General features: G+C 42.9%; 1 protein-coding gene across 1 annotated transcript in view; it reads right to left on the bottom strand.

The window, feature by feature from the left end:
• The window catches only part of LOC137094882 (guanylate-binding protein 1-like), a 44,400-nt gene extending 26,497 nt beyond the window's left edge, over nucleotides 1–17,903 (bottom strand). The window contains exons 1-3 of the mRNA XM_067460805.1: nucleotides 17,857–17,903; nucleotides 11,035–11,258; nucleotides 6,304–6,431 (exon numbers count right to left, since the gene is read on the bottom strand). Coding sequence (XP_067316906.1) covers nucleotides 6,304–6,431; nucleotides 11,035–11,258; nucleotides 17,857–17,903 — 399 coding nt within the window. The remainder of the gene's footprint in view (nucleotides 1–6,303; nucleotides 6,432–11,034; nucleotides 11,259–17,856) is intronic.
• Between the last annotated feature and the right edge of the window lie 1,237 nt (nucleotides 17,904–19,140).

Below are 19,140 nucleotides of genomic sequence, written 5' to 3'. Positions count from 1 at the left end.
TCAACTCTTTGATTCTAGGATTCTGTAATAATAACAATAGCTACCATGTGCTGTAATCAAGTGCCACTCATCCATATGCACCAAGTAAAAGAAGATTTTAACACTTATGGCAATGATTTGACTCAGACTGGAATTTAGGACTCAGATTTTAATAGGCGTATGTTAATCAATTGTTTTAATTATTGTTTTAATATTTTTAATATTTCAATGTATTGTTAATTGTTTTATTATTATGACATCATATGGCAGTGATTCTCAACCTTCTAATGCCATGACCCCCTAATACGGTTCCTCATGTTGTGTTGACCCCCCCAACCCATAAAATTATTTTCGTTGCTACTTCATAACTGTAATTTTGCTCCTGTTATGAATCATAATGGAAAATATCTGATATGCAGGATATATTTCCATTCACTGGACCACATTTGGCACAAATACCCAATAAGCCCCAATTTGAATACTAGTGGGGTTGGGGGGAGGGATTAATTTTGTAATTTGGGAGTTAGACTTGCTGGGATTTATAGTTCACCTGCAATCAAGAGCATTCTGAACTCCACTAACAATAGACTTGAAACCAAACTTGGCACACAGAACTCCCATGACCAACAGAACATACTGGAAGGGTTCGGTGGACACTGACCTTGAGTTTGGAGTTGTAGTTCACCGACATCCAGAGAGCACTGTGGACTCAAACAATTATGGATCTGGATCAAACTTGGCAGAAATACTCAATATGCCCAAATGTAAACTCTGATGGGAGTTTGGGGGAAATAGAACTTGATATTTGGGAGTTGTAGTCACTGGGATTTTAGTTCACTTACAATCAAAGAGCATTCTGGAACCTCACCAACAATAGAATTGGGCCAACCTTCCCATACAGAACCCACATGACCAATAGAAAATACTGTTTCCTGATGGTCTTTGGCGACCCCTCTGGACACCCCCTTGTGACCCCCTCAGGGGTCCCGACCCCCAGGTCGAGGAACACTGCCGTATGGTGTTTGTGAGGCTGCCCTAAGCGAGGTATAAATATAGGGAAATAAATAAATAAAATAAATAGGAGAACTAGATTCAAAAATGGTAGCACAGCGAATATTATTATTATTATTATTATTATTATTATTAAACTTTATTTGTACCCTGCTAGCATCTCCCGAAGGACTCGATGCAGCTTACATAGGCCAAGGCCTCAACACACAACATAACAATACAACACCTAAGCAAATTAAAACAATTAAAGCAATATAAACAACAAGCCATAAACAATACACTAAGACACAATAAAACTGGGCTGGGCCAGAGTAATGGGTACAAGGTAAAAGTGCTGATGTGACAGGTGGTATATAAGGCTTATAGGGCAAGTGCAGTGTGCGATGTGCAGCAATCTAGTTCTACTAAAGTGCTTCTGGGACTTGGTATTGGAGATTTCCTAATCGGGAAAGGCACATCGGAACAGCCAGGTCTTCAAGTTCTTTCTGAAGACTGCCAATGTGGGGCCTGTCTAAGATTTTTGGGGAGGGTGTTCCAGAGTCGGGGGGCCACCACAGAAAAGGCCCTGTCTCGCGTCCCCACCAAATGCGCTTGCGACGCAGGCGGAATCATGAGCAGGGCCTCTCCGGATGAACGAAGTGAGCGCGTGGGTTCGTAGATGGAGATGCGGTCACGCAGGTAGGCTGGTCCCAAACCGTTCAGGGCTTTGTAGGTAAGCACCTGCACCTTAAATTGGGCTCGGAAGATAAACAGCAGCCAGTGGAGCTCCTTGAACAGGAGGGTTGACCTCTCTCTGTAATGAGCCCCGGTTAACATCCTGGCTGCTGCCCGTTGGACCAGTTGGAACTTCCGAGCCGTTTTCAAGGGCAGCCCCATGTAGAGCGCATTACAGTAGTCCAATCTGGAGGTGACCAAGGCATGGACCACCCTGGCCAAATCAGCCTTTGCGAGGTACGGTCGCAGCTGGCGCACGAGTCTCAATTGTGTGAAAGCCCTCCCAGACACCGCCGATGCCTGAGCCTCAAGCGTAAGTGTTGAATCCAAGAGGACTCCCAAACTGCGGACCTGTGGCTTCAGGGGGAGTGTCACCCCGTCCAGCACAGGTTGCCACCCTATATCCCGATCCGGTTTGCGATCAACCAGGAGGACCTCTGTCTTGTCAGGATTGATCTTCAGCTTGTTCGTCCTCATCCAGATAGACACAGTGGCCAGGCACTCGTCCAGCACCCGAGAGGCCTCCTTGGAATTAGGTGGAAAAGAGTAGTAGAGTTGCATGTCATCTGCGTAGAGATGGCACCTAACTCCAAAACTCCAGATGACCTCTCCCAGCGGTTTCATGTAGATGTTGAAAAGCATGGGAGACAGAATAGAGCCTTGCGGGACCCCACAGGTCAAAGGCCAGGGGTCCGAGCAGGCGTCTCCCAGCTTCACCATCTGGGATCGACCCTCCAGGAAGGATCGGAGCCACGACGAAACCATGCCCCCGAGACTCATCCCAGAGAGACGACCCAGAAGGAGACCATGATCGATGGTATCGAAAGCCGCTGAGATGTCCAAGAGAACCAACAAGGTCACACTCCCCCTGTCCAGCTCTCTACGGAGGTCATCCACCAAGGCGACCAAGGCTGTCTCGGTACCGTGACCAGGCCTGAAACCAGACTGTGACCGATCTAGGTAGTTGATGTCATCCAAAAAGCCCTGGAGCTGGGAGGCAACCACCCGCTCTAGCACCTTGCCCAAGAAAGGGAGATTGGAGATCGGTCTGTAATTGTTCAGCACCGTGGAGTCAAGGGAAGCCTTTTTGAGGAGTGGACGAACCACAGCTTGTTTCAGGTGAGATGGAAAACCGGCCTGCTCCAACGATGCATTAATGATCAACACAAACCAATCAACCAACCCCTCCCTGGCCGATTTAATTAGCCAAGATGCGCAACGGTCCAGAGTCGACGTGATTGCCCTCACAGCCCCAAGGACCTCCTCCACGGTGTCAGGAAGAACAAGCCTAAAAGAATCCCACAAAATCGGATAAGCAGATGCCTCAGTCACCTCCCCTGGCACTGTGATGAAATTGGAGTCGAGCTCAAGGCGTATCTGAGCGACTTTGTCTGCAAAATGGTGTGCAAAATCGCAACACCGCATTGCTGGGTCGTCAAAAATCTCCTCCACCACAGGTGGCTGAAGGAGTTCCCCAACGACCCGGAACAACTCCGATGATCTATTTGCTGCAGATGCTGCAGAACTCCGCAACTCCGATGATCTATTTGCTACAGAATACTGGTTATAGAAGCCCAGAAAGACATTGCCACCCTCATTAACGCTGGCTCATTGAAACAGCTAAGTCATTTTCAACATACTTTTCCAATATCTAAAGACAGAAATGTCTAAATACCCCAGAAGGGTATTTACCAGAACTAGATTTGAACAGCTGGATACAATGGTCAAACATAGAAGGTTTAACCAAATTCCATAGAATGAACTTTTTTTTTTAATCTGTGGGGCATGAATCATAGAATCATAGAATCATAGAATCAAAGAGTTGGAAGAGACCTCATGGGCCATCCAGTCCAACCCCCCGCCAAGAAGCAGGAATATTGCATTCAAATCACCCCTGACAGATGGCCATCCAGCCTCTGCTTAAAAGCCTCCAAAGAAGGAGCCTACACCACACTCCAGGGCAGAGAGTTCCACTGCTGAACGGCTCTCACAGTCAGGAAGTTCTTCCTAATGTTCAGATGGAATCTCCTCTCTTGTAGTTTGAAGCCATTGTTCCATTGCGTCCTAGTCTCCAAGGAAGCAGAAAACAAGCTTGCTCCCTCCTCCCTGTGGCTTCCTCTCACATATTTATACATGGCTATCATATCTCCTCTCAGCCTTCTCTTCTTCAGGCTAAACATGCCCAGTTCCCTAAGCCACTCCTCATAGGGCTTGTTCTCCAGACCCTTGATCATTTTAGTCGCCCTCCTCTGGACACATTCCAGCTTTTCAATATCTCTCTTGAATTGTGGTGCCCAGGTAGAGGTAGAAGATATTGCATATGTACTGTTTAGTTGTGACTTGTACAAGAAAGAGAGAAACCAATCTCCTGGGCCATACATTATTTTAAAAAAAACACATTGGGATCCGTATATTAAAACTACATTTGTATTGCTAAAATAACATATAGAACAGTCCTTTTCCTATTTAAAGCAACACAGCTGAGAATTGCACATTTAAAGTTGATTGAGGTAAACTGTAGGGGTGATGCAGGTATTGGATCTGGATTGGAAACTTTTTAACAGCTGGTTCATTTTGACTTATGTTGTACTGTATGTGTGTCACAAGAAATTCAATGTGCAGATTTGACAAATATGAATTTAATATGATGCGTGGGAATGAATGGAAGGATGTGTGGTTGAAGTTAATAATTTTGGAAACATCAGTATAACATTAAGGCCTGGAATGAGTAACTACCTGCTTACTGGAATGTGGATAAAACCTGCTAATGAGATCTGAAAAGTAATCTCTGATAAGAATGGGACAGTGATAACAGAAATGGTTGCAACCTTCCTTATGTTAAGAAGGAAGTCAACATCAGATCAACACCAATCAAGAAGATCAACATCTGGCCAGGAAACTGAGATGGAGCCAGGATGGAAGACGTCTATCATTCATTTACAACTTTGGGATGACATCAGCAGAATATTCCTATAAAAGACTCGGTCTAATAATACTCAAAGTGTGGCAGACCTGAGGAGTCTGGTTCATCCGCCATGCTCTGCTCCATGGGAAGGAGAGAGATAGTGTACCTAAGGAGAGTGACAGATATGCTATGGGAAAGCATAGTTCTGGTCACTTTGGAAGAAGTCCACTTTTGGGGTCTTAGATTTTGTGCAGGAAGTCAGGTTCTGCTGTATGGAAAACAGAGATCTGGTCCTTGGCTTTGTGCTTAGGGAAAGAAGTTTTGGCATTTTGGTGTTTTGATGTTTTGGTGTTATGCGGCCGTACCTTGGGAAGTCTGACTTGGCCACGGTGGTCCATGCTTTGGTTACATCCTGTTTAGATTACTGCAATGCTCTCTACGTGGGGTTGCCTCTGAAGACTGCCTGGAAGCTCCAACTGGTCCAGCGGGCGGCAGCCAGAATACTAACACAAGTGGGATACAGGGAGCATACTACTAGGGCTGGGCGGTTTCATTCGTTAATTTCGTAATTCATTATTAATTCGTTATTTTTTTTGATAACGAAGCGATATTGAACCATTCAGGAGCAACTAAAAATCGAAACGAATTTTTTAATTTGTTTCGTAATTGTTTCGTAATTGTTTCGAAATTGTTTTGAAATCGTTTCGTTATTATTTCCGCATGTCTGGTGCAAGTTTTATAGTTGTTGCTTGTTTTATCAGTGAAAAAAAATATAATTATCACACCAACAGTCAACAACAGAGTTCCACTGCTGAACGGCTCTCACAGTCAGGAAGTTCTTCCTAATGTTCAGATGGAATCTCCTCTCTTGTAGTTTGAAGCCATTGTTCCATTGCGTCCTAGTCTCCAAGGAAGCAGAAAGGAAGCTTGCTCCCTCCTCCTCCCTGTGGCTTCCTCTCACATATTTATACATGGCTATCATATCTCCTCTCAGCCTTCTCTTCTTCAGGCTAAACATGCCCAGTTCCCTAAGCCGCTCCTCATAGGGCTTGTTCTCCAGACCCTTGATCATTTGAGTCGCCCTCCTCTGGACACATTCCAGCTTAGAGTCAATATCTCTCTTGAATTGTGGTGCCCAGAATTGGACACAATATTCCAGGTAAAGTGGTCTAACCAAAGCAGAATAGAGCATGGGGAGCATTACTTCCTTAGATCTAGACACTATGCTCCTATTGATGCATGGCACATGGCACATTGCACTTGCTCAGAACTCCAACATACCACCTCACACACCCAACACTTTTAACCTGTACCCATCCTTGGCCCGGCCCTGGTTTTATTGTGTAATAATGTAATGTTTTGTTTCTGTTATTGCTTACGTTTTTAATTTGCTTGCATTGTTATTGTTTGTTGTTGTTATGCTGAGGCCTTGGCCTTTGAAGCCGCACCGAGTCCTTCGGGAGATGCTAGCGGGGTACAAATAAAGTTTAATAATAGTAATAAAAGAGACCTGCTGTCAATCAAGAGCGAAGCGATTCCTGCAAGGAGTTTGCCAGTGTTGACACAACTCCCATTAAGGGGCTGGGGTCTACCTGAGGACCTCCTCACAGGGAGCCAGATCTTGGTGGCCAGTAGTTTCCAAGAGGGTTCAAAGCACACACATACACTCCCCGCAGCCCCCCCTCCATGACCACCTTATCCACGTCGCCCAGGCCCTCCGTGTCCAGCAGCACCAGAGTCTGGTCCTTCCGATCCGGATACGGGAGGCACCACATCCAGATGCCCTTGGTGTTGGCCTGCATCTCACACCCCAGGGAGAAACCTGTGCCAGAAGGAAGATTGGCGAGAGACAAAAGGAGGGTTCCCCTCCATACAGGGCAAGGCTTACTACAACAACTTTACAAGATGTAACACTATGATTTTTGTTCCTGGGTTATAAATGTCATGATTTCCTAATTGATTCTACCACCAAAACATGGGAAAAGTTTGTTCAACTGCAAAAACTTTGCTTTTGCATGAGGGACATCATCCTGTAGCATATTCAGCTCTAGTTACTAAGATCTTCTGGAGGGGCCCTGCTCTCGGTCCCACCTCTTTCGCAATCGCGATTGGTGGGAATGAGGGACAGGGCCTTCTCGGTGGTGGCCCCTCGGCTCTGGAACTCCCTCCTGATGGAGATTAGATCTGTCCCTTCTCTCCTGATTTTTAGAAAGCTGGTAAAAACATGGCTTTGGAATACTGCATTTGCAGAATGATGATTGAGTCAATGACTGCTGACCACTAGGGCTGGGCGGTTTCATTCGTTAATTTCGTAATTCGTTAAAAAATTCGTTAATTTTCCAATTACGAAACAATAACGAACCAGTCTGGATCAATTTTTTAAAAAAACGAATTTTTAAATCGTTTCGTAAATGTTTTGTATTTCGTTATTGTATTCGTTTCGTTATCGTTTTGAGGTCATTTCGTTATTATTTCCGCATGTCTGGGGCAAGTTTTATAGTTGTTTTTGGTTTTCTAAGGGTTTTTATAGTTGTTTTTGGTTTAATTAAGCTTCAGAAGTTCCCCCTGTCCCATTTGGAGGTTTTTTAGCGTATTGCGCGGTCGCGTCCGCCATTAACGAATCGATTCGTTATTGTTTCAGAAATCGATTCGTTATTGTTTTGTAATTTTTTTACATTTACGAAATTTCGTAAATATCGAACTTTTTAAAATTAAAATTTCGGAAATATTTTAAATATCGAAACGCAAAAAACCCCAAAAAACGAATTGATTTTAGAAACAAATTTTTCCGTTGTTACCCAGGCCTACTGACCACACGGGCAGATGGCGATAAATTTATGATTTATTCTAATGAACTGACTTTTGTAAGTTGTATAATTGTATTTTAATATATTTTTGTACTATTGTATTATGATGTTTACTGTGGTTTATCTTATTGTATTTTAACCCTCTGCTGTTAGCCGGCCTGAGTCCCTCTTCGGAGGTCGAGAGGAGTAGCTCATCATTGGGTCTCAAACAATTCAAACTAGTTTGCAGTAGCAACAAAAACAAAGTTTCTGGAGTAGAACAAATCCTTTTAGTTAAACAGGAAATACTGTGTTCTCTCACTTATCGCGGGGGTTGCTTTCCAGGACCACCTGCAATAAATGAAAATCCGCAAAGTAGGGATGCTATACGGTATATGTACAGTATACATACGTATACGTATGCCCCCCATCCACCCTCCTCTCTCAATCAATCAGTCTCTCTCTTTGGAGCACGCACCCACTGTTCCTTCCAGGCGTGGGCAAAAAAGAGAAAAAGAGAGGAGAGGGAGAGAGATTTCTCTCCGGCCGGCAATGATCTCAAGCTGGGATTGGCCATTGACTGGATGCTGCTTTCCCTCCACCTCAAGCTCGCACCCAGCCTGCGTGGCAGTGCTGAGGAGGAGGAGAAGATAAAGAGGGCAAGGAGGCTGAGCCTACACTGCTACTGCTGCCACCAACCCAGGCTTTCCGCTCGGGCTGGATCCAGGCCACACCAAGGAGGAAGAGGGTGAAGATGTTGAGGAAGCTGAGCCTACACAGAGATCCATCCATCAATCTGCCTCTCCTTCCTCCTCCAGTGTTTCCTCACTACTTCCCTCAGTACTGTATTTGAAGACTGTTCGGAAACTTCAATTAGTCCTGTGGGCAGCAGTCAGATTACTCACCGGAGCATCATACAGGGAGCATACCACCCCTCTGTTATGTCAGCTCCACTGGCTGCCGATCCAGTTCCGAGCACAATTCAAAGTGCTGGTTTTTACCTACAAAACCCTATACGGCTCCGGTCCAGCGTATCTGTCCGAACGCATCTCCCTCTACGTCTCACCCCAGAGTTTGAGATCATCTGAGGAGGCCCTGCTCTCGATCCCACCTCTATCACAAGTGAGATTGGTGGGGACGAGGAGCAGGGCCTTTTCAGTGGTGGCCCCTCACCTGTGGAATTCACTCCCCAGGGAAATTAGGTCATCGACATCCTTCCTCTCTTTCAGAAGGAAATTAAAAACATGGTTGTGGGACCAGGCTTTCGGGCAATCTGGCGGTTAGATAAGGACAATGATGACCACAATTGAGAGTACTTGACAATGTGGAATGAATTTGCGGACTCTGAGATGGCGAACGCTGAGCATTAGATTGTTTTTATTGATTTTGATGTATAAACTGACTGTCTTAATTGTTATAATTGCTGTTTACATGTTTTATCCATTGTTATGTTTATGCTGGCATCGAATTGTGCCTTTGTAAGCCGCCCTGAATCCCCCCTTGGGGGTTGAGAAGGGCGGGGTAGAAATGCACGAAATAAATGATAAATAAATATTTTAAATTCATTTTTTTAAAAAAACGCGAAACAGCGAGTCCGCAAGAAGCGAACCGCGAAGTAGCGAGGGAACAATGCAACACCTTCAAACCAGGAACGGGGGATTCTTCAAGATTAAATAATGTTAAATAGTGACTTTTACCACAAAAAACTGGGAAAACGTATCGACTCAAGTCTAAGCCGAGGGTGGGAAATGCAGCAGCTATTGGTATATTTCAAAATGAAAATAGATGGCAATAAAATTGCATTAACTGAGGCATCTGTAGGCTAAATGTTTTTGAATATTTACATAACATTGTAATTTAAGATAAGATGGTCCAATTCTGATTAAACTGTTATTCTGACCTTCTTCAATGTCAATGTGCTTACGTATCCTTCCAATAATAATAGAGTAAAATAATGGAAATGTAATAATAATAATAATAATAATAATAATAATAATAATAATAAATGAGTAAAATAAAAAATGTAATAGTGATAATAATAGAGTAAAATAATGGAAATGTAATAATAATAATAATAATAATAATAAATGAGTAAAATAAAAAATGTAATAATAATAATAATAATAAATGAGTAAAATAAAAAATGTAATAGTGATAATAATAGAGTAAAATAATGGAAATGTAATAATAATAATAATAATAATAATAATAATAAATGAGTAAAATAAAAAATGTAATAGTGATAATAATAGAGTAAAATAATGGAAATGTAATAATAATAATAATAATAAATGAGTAAAATAAAAAATGTAATAATAATAATAATAATAATAATAAATGAGTAAAATAAAAAATGTAATAGTGATAATAATAGAGTAAAATAATGTAAATGTAATAATAATAATAATAATAATAATAATAATAATAATAAATGAGTAAAATAATAAATGTAATAATAATAATAATAATAAATGAGTAAAATAAAAAATGTAATAGTGATAATAATAGAGTAAAATAATGGAAATGTAATAATAATAATAATAATAATAATAATAATAATAATAAATGAGTAAAATAAAAAATGTAATAGTGATAATAATAGAGTAAAATAATGGAAATGTAATAATAATAATAATAATAATAATAATAAATGAGTAAAATAAAAAATGTAATAGTGATAATAATAGAGTAAAATAATGGAAATGTAATAATAATAACAATAATAATAATAATAATAAATGAGTAAAATAAAAAATGTAATAGTGATAATAATAGAGTAAAATAATGGAAATGTAATAATAATAATAATAATAATAATAAATGAGTAAAATAATAAATGTAATAATAATAATAATAATAATAAATGAGTAAAATAAAAAATGTAATAGTGATAATAATAGAGTAAAATAATAAATGTAATAATAATAATAATAATAATAAATGAGTAAAATAAAAAATGTAATAGTGATAATAATAGAGTAAAATAATAAATGTAATAATAATAATAATAATAATAATAAATGAGTAAAATAAAAAATGTAATAGTGATAATAATAGAGTAAAATAATAAATGTAATAATAATAATAATAATAATAATAATAATAAATGAGTAAAATAAAAAATGTAATAGTGATAATAATAGAGTAAAATAATGGAAATGTAATAATAACAATAATAGAGTAAAATAATCAATATAATAATGGAGTAAAATATTTTAAATGTAATAATAATAATAGAGTGAAGTAATAAATATAATAATAATAACAGAATAAAATAATAAATAACTTTGACTTGAGTATAAGCTGAGGGGAGCTTTTTCTGTCTAAAAAAAGGGCTGAAAAACTCGGCTTGTACTGGAGCATATATGGTACTTTTCATGTATTACACAACCCTCCTTGTAACTCGAGGCAAGTTACAACACTGTTGAAACAGTGAGGTAAAACAAAGCACAATTAAAATACATACAAGAAATACATATGTGTAAAATGCCGGTTAAAATTGACTGCAGGAAAAACGAGGTCTGTAGTTGTGTCTTAAATTCTGACGAAGGCACAGGAGGAGCACTGGGCACCTCGATGCCAAGGGGACCAAGGGGCCACAAGGGCACCCTGTGAAGACCTCCTACCCCATTTCCTCACCTGTTCTCTTCCCGGCCAGGCGGTTCATGAGGTAGGACTTGCCCGTCCGGTAGAGCCCCACGATGGACACCACCACCACCGGATGACGGATGCGCTGCAGAATCTGCAGGGCCTCCCGGTTGATCCGAAGCTCCTCTCCGTCATTGCTCTCTATCAGGCACATTGGGGCCTCCATAGCACTTGGCAAAGAAAGGCTGAGGAAGAGCTGGCTGAGGGTGAGGGACCTACAAGAGGAAGGGGGTCATGTCCTACCGGGCTGGCAGCAGAGACTCTTCTGGTCTCTGGAATGAAGACCCAGGAGCCACAACCACCTCCCACGCAGCTGGCAGTACCTGCTTGGAAATTAAATATGTCTATCTTTTCTCTTTCATTTCTGGCATCCAGACCTCAAAGCCAGATCCTCCCCTTAACAAACAGATGGGAGCATTGAGTCCCCCTGGTTGATGACTCTGCCAGGAAGAGGGCTGCTGGACATTGCAGTCCCAATGCCATATGAAGACAAGCTGCTGAGCTCCCCGTCCACCTAAGTCAGCAAGTGCTGGGATGGGTCTCACCAGGGGCGGCTCAACCCATTACGCAAAGTAAGCATTCGCAGTATAGTTGATTTTGCCCAGGGGTGCTCTTGAGGCGCTCTTGGGGGGAAATAGACCTTGACATATGCGAGTTGTAGTTACTGGGATGTATAGTTCACCTACAATCAAAGAGCATTCTGAACTCCACCAATGATGGAATTGAACAAATATGGCACACAGAACTCCCACGACAAACAGAAAATACATATCAGTGATTGGTGGGGGGGGGGGGGGCAAAATACTGTTTGCTTGCCATTGAAAATTACCTAGGGCCGCCTCTGGGTCTCACCTACCTTCTTCTTAAACAGATGGCCCTAGTTCCCTCTACGAAGGGGCTGGGCACTTGGTGGTTTGCCCGTGGCACCCAGACCGCTCTGCCTTGTCGACAGAGAGGCTCTTGAAGCAGCTCACAGCTCTTCTGCTTCCAACATCAAAGCCTTTTATGGGCTGCTGCTCCACGCCCATTTTTATGTTGGCCTTGCTTCCTGCTCTTAGTTTTCTTTCCTGCACAGGTTTTTACAGTAAACAGCTCTGTTTCTAAGAAAGCCTCTGAGACTCGTGCACCAGCTGCGACCGTACCTCGCAAAGGCTGACCTGGCCGGGGTGGTCCATGCCTTGGTCACCTCTAGATTGGACTACTGCAATGCGCTCTACGTGGGGTTGCCCTTGAAAACGGCTCGGAAATTCCAACTGGTCCAACGGGCAGCAGCCAGGATGTTAACTGGGGCCCCTTACAGAGAGAGGTCAACCCTCCTGTTCAAGGAGCTCCACTGGCTGCCGTTTATTTTCAGAGCCCAATTCAAGGTGCAGGTGCTCACCTACAAAGCCCTGAACGGTTTGGGACCAGCCTACCTGCGTGACCGCATCTCCGTTTATGAACCCACGCGCGCACTTCGTTCATCCGGAGAGGCCCTGCTTGTGATTCCGCCTGCGTTGCAGGCGCGCTTGGTGGGGACACGAGACAGGGCCTTTTCCATGGTGGCCCCCCGACTCTGGAGCACCCTCCCTAAAGATCTTAGACAGGCCCCTACATTGGCAGTCTTTAGAAAGAACTCGAAGACCTGGCTGTTCTGATGTGCCTTCCCAGATTAGGAATCTCCAATACCAAGTCCCAGAAGCACTTTAATAGAACTAAGATCGCTGCACACCGCACATTGCACTTGCCCTATAATCCTCGTATACCTCCTGCCACATCAGCACTTTTAATCTTGTACCCATTACTCTGGCCCAGCCCAGTTTTATAGTGTCTTGATGTATTGTTTATTGCTCCTTGTTAATATTGCGTAACTGTTTTTAATTTGCTTTAGGCGTTGTATTGTTGTGTTGTGTTTTGAGGCCTTGGCCTATGTAAGCTGCATCGAGTCCTTCAGGAGATGCTAGCGGGATACAAATAAAGTTTAATAATAATAATAATAATAATAATAATTTTTAAGGACATGTGAAAAAGATCTTGGAGTCCTCATGGACAACAAGTTAAACATGAGCCAACAATGTGAGATTTTTTAGAGTTTTTTAAATGAAAATGAACAAAATCTGGCTACCAGTATTAAAAAACTCTAAAATTATAACAGCTAAACAACAGAGAGGAAAAAACCAGGCACAGATTAACACCTCCCAGCAACAGATTTTCCCAGGCTCAGGCAGGCCTTCAAATGCTAATCAAGGTGATCAGCTGAAACATTCACACCTAGCTCCAGCAGACAAGAGCTCTTTGCCCCACCCCAGCCATTCCACAGATATATAAACCCATTGTCCTAATTCCAACAGACCTCACAACCTCTGAGGATGCTTGCCATAGATGCAGGCGAAACGTCAGGAGAAATGCCTCTAGAACATGGCTCCATAGCCCGAAAAAACCCACAAGAACCAAACACCTTCATGTTTGTAAAGGGCATTAAACAGGATGTCTGAGAGCAATCCTGTGTCAGAGCAACTTCTCATCTTCGCCAAGGGGCTTGCATTTGTTTGCCTGGATTATCTTACAGTTTTCATGTTTTCATGTTCATGGTTTCAGGACTTTTCCATGTTTCACGGGACTTTGCCTTGATGGTGCCTTTGTGGACACCGGCTGGCTTCTCTGCGCTGGCCAATCAAGGGAAGGGAGGGAGTTTTCAAAATGTAACCATGTTAATGCATGAGAGTTCTTGTGTATAAAAACACCTGATTATTAGGCTTGGGCGATCCAAGTCGTTATTTTCGTTATTCGTTTTAATTTCGTTATTTTTTAATAATTAGAAGCGATATTGACGTGTTTCAGCAACCTGGAAGTGTTTTGCCCATATCGAAGGTTGTGTCCGCCATCTTCCTTACGATCCGCCAGTGAATCGTAATTAGAAGCAGGGGGCGTGACCTTGAGGAACAGCTGTTTCCCACCCCACCTCCTCCCTCTTTGCATCCGCTGGCTTTGCGAGGCCGGCTTTGCAAGGTGGGCGTGGCCTCCAGGAGGAGCCGGCGAGGCCACGCCCCCCAGCCATCCATTGCCCTTTGCAGGCAGCAAGGGCAGGGGAACTGTAAGATTGCTTTAGAAATCTTACATTTCCCCTGCCCTTGCTGCCTGCAAAGAGCGATGGGTGACAGGGGGATGAGGTGGGCGTGGCCTCCAGGAGGAGCCGGTGAGGCCACGCCCACCTCATTAATGAATCGATTCGTAATTAACAAAATTTTGTAAATTTTGAATTTTTGAAATTGGAAATTTTGTAAGTAAAAAAAAACCGAAACACCAGTGCTCCCTATAAACGAAACGAGTTTAGAACCAAATTTTTCCTTGATCGCCCAAGCCTATGATTATGCTTTTACACTTGTACCTTCATGCAGTGAGCTTTGACATGGTTGAACAGAAGCTTTCTGAAGCTTTAGGTCAGTGTTTCTCAACCTTCCTAATGCCGCGACCCCTTAATACAGTTCCTTGTGGTGTGGTGACCCCCAACCATAACATTATTTTGTTGCTACATAACTGTAATTGTGCTGCTGTTATGAATTGTAATGTGCATATCTGATATGCAGGATGTATTTTAATTCATGTACAATCAAAAAGCATTCTGAACTCCACCAACGATAGCATTGAAACAAACTTGGCACACAGACCTCCCCTGACCAACAGAAAATACTGGGAAGGTTTGGTGGGCATTGACCTTGAGTTTTGGAGTTGTAGTTCACCTACATCCAGAGAGCACTGCGGACTCAAACAATGATGGATCTGGACCAAACTGTGCATGGATACTCAATATGCCCAAATGTGAATAATGGTGGAGTTTGGGGATTTAGTAGTTTTGGGATGTATAGTTCACCCCACTAATGATAGAATTGGGTAAAACTTCCCACACAGAACCCACATGACCTACAGCAAATACTGTGTTTTCTGATGGTCATTGACGACCCCTCTGACACCCCTTCATGACCCCTCCAGGGGTCCCAACCCCCACGTTGAGGAACACTGCTTTAGGTGCTCTTACTGCCTATTACAGAGGAAACGAGCAGATTCCTAATCCATAAAAAATGCAGACATGTGCTTTTTGTTGGAACTGTTTGCAATGTATAATGCAGATTTCAAAGTATGTATGTTTAAAATGCAGTAGCTATGTGCTATAGTGTATTCCTGTGTGGAAAGAGCTAACTGAACCATGGAGGGAGCGGCATTCCTAGAGAGGTCATAAATCAAGTGTATAGAGCAAATGGATGCAGCATTGTGTGTCGTGTGTCATACGTTACTCTGGAATGCAGGAGGTGTGGACTAGTACTGATAACAGCAGCTCATGTGTTCGCGATGTGACCATCGGGCGGTGTAGAAGCAGATTTACGATGTGCTTAGAGTTAAGTAGGTTCCTAATGTATATAGTTGTAAAATAAAGTAGTTTATAGCCTAAGCCGGCTGTGATTGAGTGTGTTTCCTGCCTTGCTGTGCGGCCGATGCCAGTGACACTTTTCACCTCAAGAAGAGACAAGCATCTCGAGCTCTTAGGATGACCTGGGAAGGAATCCCACTGAATGCCAAAGCATTGCAGCACATCCAAACACCTGGGAGTCACTCTTGGACCGTGCTCTGACCTACAAGAAGCATTGCCTGAATATCAAGCAAAAAGTGGGTGCTAGAAACAATATCATACAAAAGCAGACTGGCACAACCTGGGATCACAACCAGACACAGTAAAGACATCTGCACTTGCGCTTTGCTATTCTGCTGCTGAGTATGCATGCCCAGTGTGGAACACATCTCACCATGCTAAAACAGTGGATATGGCTCTTAATGAGACATGTCGCATTATCACGGGGTGCCTACACCCTACACCACTGGAGAAGTTATACTGTTTAGCTGGTATTGCCCCACCTGACATCCGACCAGAAGTAGCATCCAGTAATGAAAAGAAAAAGGCTGTGACATCTCCGGCCCACCCTCTGTTCGGATATCAGCCAAACTTAGAGTAGCCATTTTTATGTTAATTTTACTAGCTAGGGTAGACATCACGATTGTGGAAAAGGAAAATGTTTGGATGATTGATGTCACCATTCCAGGTGACGGTCTCATTGAGGGAAAACAACAGGAAAAACTCAGCTGTTCTCAGGACCTCAAAATCGAACTGCAAAGGCTCTGAGGGCATCAACCAGTCCAGGTAGTCCCAGTGGTCATGGGCACACTGGGTGCCATGCCAAAAGATCTCAGCCGGCATTTGGAAACAATAAACATTGACAAAATCACGATCTGTCAACAGCAAAAAAGGTCACCTGTCTTGGATCTCCATGCATCACTCAAAAATACATCACACAGTCCTAGACGCTTGGAAAGGGTTTGACTTGTGATTTTGTCATACGAAATCCAGCAGAGAGATCTCGTTTGCTGTGATGTACGGTGCTTTTGTGTCAGTAAAATAATCATAATAATTTATTTATATTCTGCCCTATCTCCCCGAAAGGAATCAGGATGGATTCCAATCACAAAAAAGGCAAACATTCAATGTCTGAACGCAACAACCAATACATAACAACAAATACACACATATAATAGCCAAAAATAATAACCCAACATATAAAAACAAATTATAGCTTGACATCTAGAAGTTGTCAAGTTGTCAAGTTGATAAGGAAGACTCCAGCAAGACATGGAGAGAGAGTGGCCAGATGGACAACCTGGGTTTAGAAAAGGCAGAGGAACCAGAGACCAGATTGCCAATATCCGGATGCTGGAGAATGGAGAAAGGCAGGGAGTTTCAGAAAAACCTCTATTTCTGCTTCATTGACTCTTTTAAAGCCTTTGACTGTGTGGATCATCATAAATGGTGGCAAGTTCTTGGAGGGATGGGCATCCCAAGCCCCCTTCCCTCTCTCCTCAGGAATCTGTACAAGGACCAAGGAGCCACAGTCAGAACTGACCACAGAACAGCAGATGGGTTCAAGATTGGGAAAGGCGTATGGCAGAGTTGTATACTTTCCCCCAACCTATTCAACTTGTATGTAGAACACATCATGTGATGTGCAGGGCTCGACGAATGCAAGGCTGGGGTTAAGATTGCTGGAAGAAACATTAACAACCTTAGATATGGCTTCAAACTACAAGAAAGGAGATTCCATCTGAACATGAGGAAGAACTTCCTGACTGTGAGAGCCGTTCAGCAGTGGAACTCTCTGCCCTGGAGTGTGGTGGAGGCTCCTTCTTTGGAAGCTTTTAAACAGAGGCTGGATGGCCATCTGTCAGGGGTGATTTGAATGCAATATTCCTGCTTCTTGGCAGAATGGGGTTGGACTGGAAGATGGCCCAGGAGGTCTCTTCCAACTCTTGGATTCTAGGATTCTATGATATGCAGATGATACCATTTTGATGGCCGAAAGCGAGGAGGAGCTGAGGAGCCTTCTAACCAAGGTGAAAGAAGAAAGCACAAAAGCTGAGTTGCAGCTAAACATAAAAAAAACCAAGATGATGGCAACAAGAATGATTGACAGCTGGGAAATAGAGGGAGAAAACATGGAGGCCGTGACAGGGTTTGTATTTCTAGGCGCAAAGATGAGTGCAGACGCAGACTGTGGCCAGGAAATCAGAAGACGCTTCCTTCTTGGGAGGAGAGCAATGTCCAGCCTCGATAAAATAGTAAAGAGTAGAGACATCACACTGGCAACAAAGATCCGCATAGTTTATTTATCGTGTCAGGAGCAACCAGACAGTTATATTACATTTTTAACAAAACAAACAAGCAAACAGACAGACAGACAAAACACAAAGTTTGCAAGCTTGGTAGTTGATTACATGTCTTTTGAGCAGTACCTGGCCCCTTGGAGTGCCTCTGGTGTTGCTGCAAGAAGGTCCTCCATGGTGTATCATGTGGCAGGGCTCAGGTTGCATTGCAGCAGGTGGTCAGTGGTTTGCTCTTCTCCACACTCGCATGTCGTGGATTCCACTTTGTGGCCCCATTTCTGAAGGTTGGCTCTCCATCTCGTGGTGCCAGAGCGCAGTCTGTTTAGCGCCTTCCAAGTCGCCCAGTCTTCTGTGAGCCCAGGGGGGAGTCTCTCATTTGGTATCAGCCATGGATTGAGGTTCTGGGTTTGAGCCTGCCACTTTTGGACTCTCGCTTGCTTGCTGTTCCAACGAGTGTCTCTGTAGATCTTAGAAAACTATTTCTAGATTTAAGTCGTTGATGTGCTGGCTGATACCCAAAAAGGGGATGAGCTGGAGATGTCTCTGCCTTGGTCCTTTCACTATTGGCTGCCACTTCCCGGTGGATGTCAGGTGGTGCAATCCCGGCTAAGCAGTGTAATTTCTCCAGTGGTGTCGGGTGCAGACATCCTGTGATAATGCGGCATGATAAATTATATCAACATAGAGCAAAGCATCAAACAGAAGCATCAGTTTCCCAGAACTGACAAAATTCCTTAGGGAATGTTGATTATTATCAAAGATGTTAACAGAGCTGGCAGGGTAAGCAGGGCCTGGATACGGATGAGATATGTCAGTGGTATCGACAGCACAGCAAAGCAGGAACAGATCAATCACAGCCACCTTAGGCTATAAACTACTTTATTTTACAGCTATATACATCAGAAGCTACTTAACACATTGTAAGCTTGCTTCTTTACTGTCCGAGTGTAACATTGGGAACACACAAACTGTTATCAGTACTAGTCCACACCTCTTGCATTCCAGAGTGACGTATGACGTACGATGCTGCCTCCATTTGTTCTATACACTTGATTTATGACCTCTCTAGGAATGTTGTTACCTTACAACATACAGGAATACATTACACTAGGAATATAGCTACTGTGTTTTAAACATACATACATACATACTTTGAAATCTACATTATAAATTGCAAACAGCTTCAACAAGATATTAATAAGGGATATAGTAGCAGTAAAAGATAAAGGTAAAGATTTTCCCCGACATGAAGTCTAGTCGAGTTGGACTCTTGAGGGTGTGCGTGTGTGTGCTCATCTCCATTTCTAAGCTGAAGAGCCGGCGTTGTCCATAGGCACCTCCTAGGCATGAGGCCAGCATGACAACATGGAGCGCTGTTACCTTCCCACAGAAGAGATATCGATTGTCATCATT

Source organism: Anolis sagrei, chromosome X, assembly GCF_037176765.1.
Source record: "Anolis sagrei isolate rAnoSag1 chromosome X, rAnoSag1.mat, whole genome shotgun sequence".
NCBI lineage: Eukaryota > Metazoa > Chordata > Lepidosauria > Squamata > Dactyloidae > Anolis > Anolis sagrei.
The sequence above is the reverse complement of the archived record's forward strand: the minus strand, read 5'-3'. Positions and strand labels throughout refer to the sequence as shown.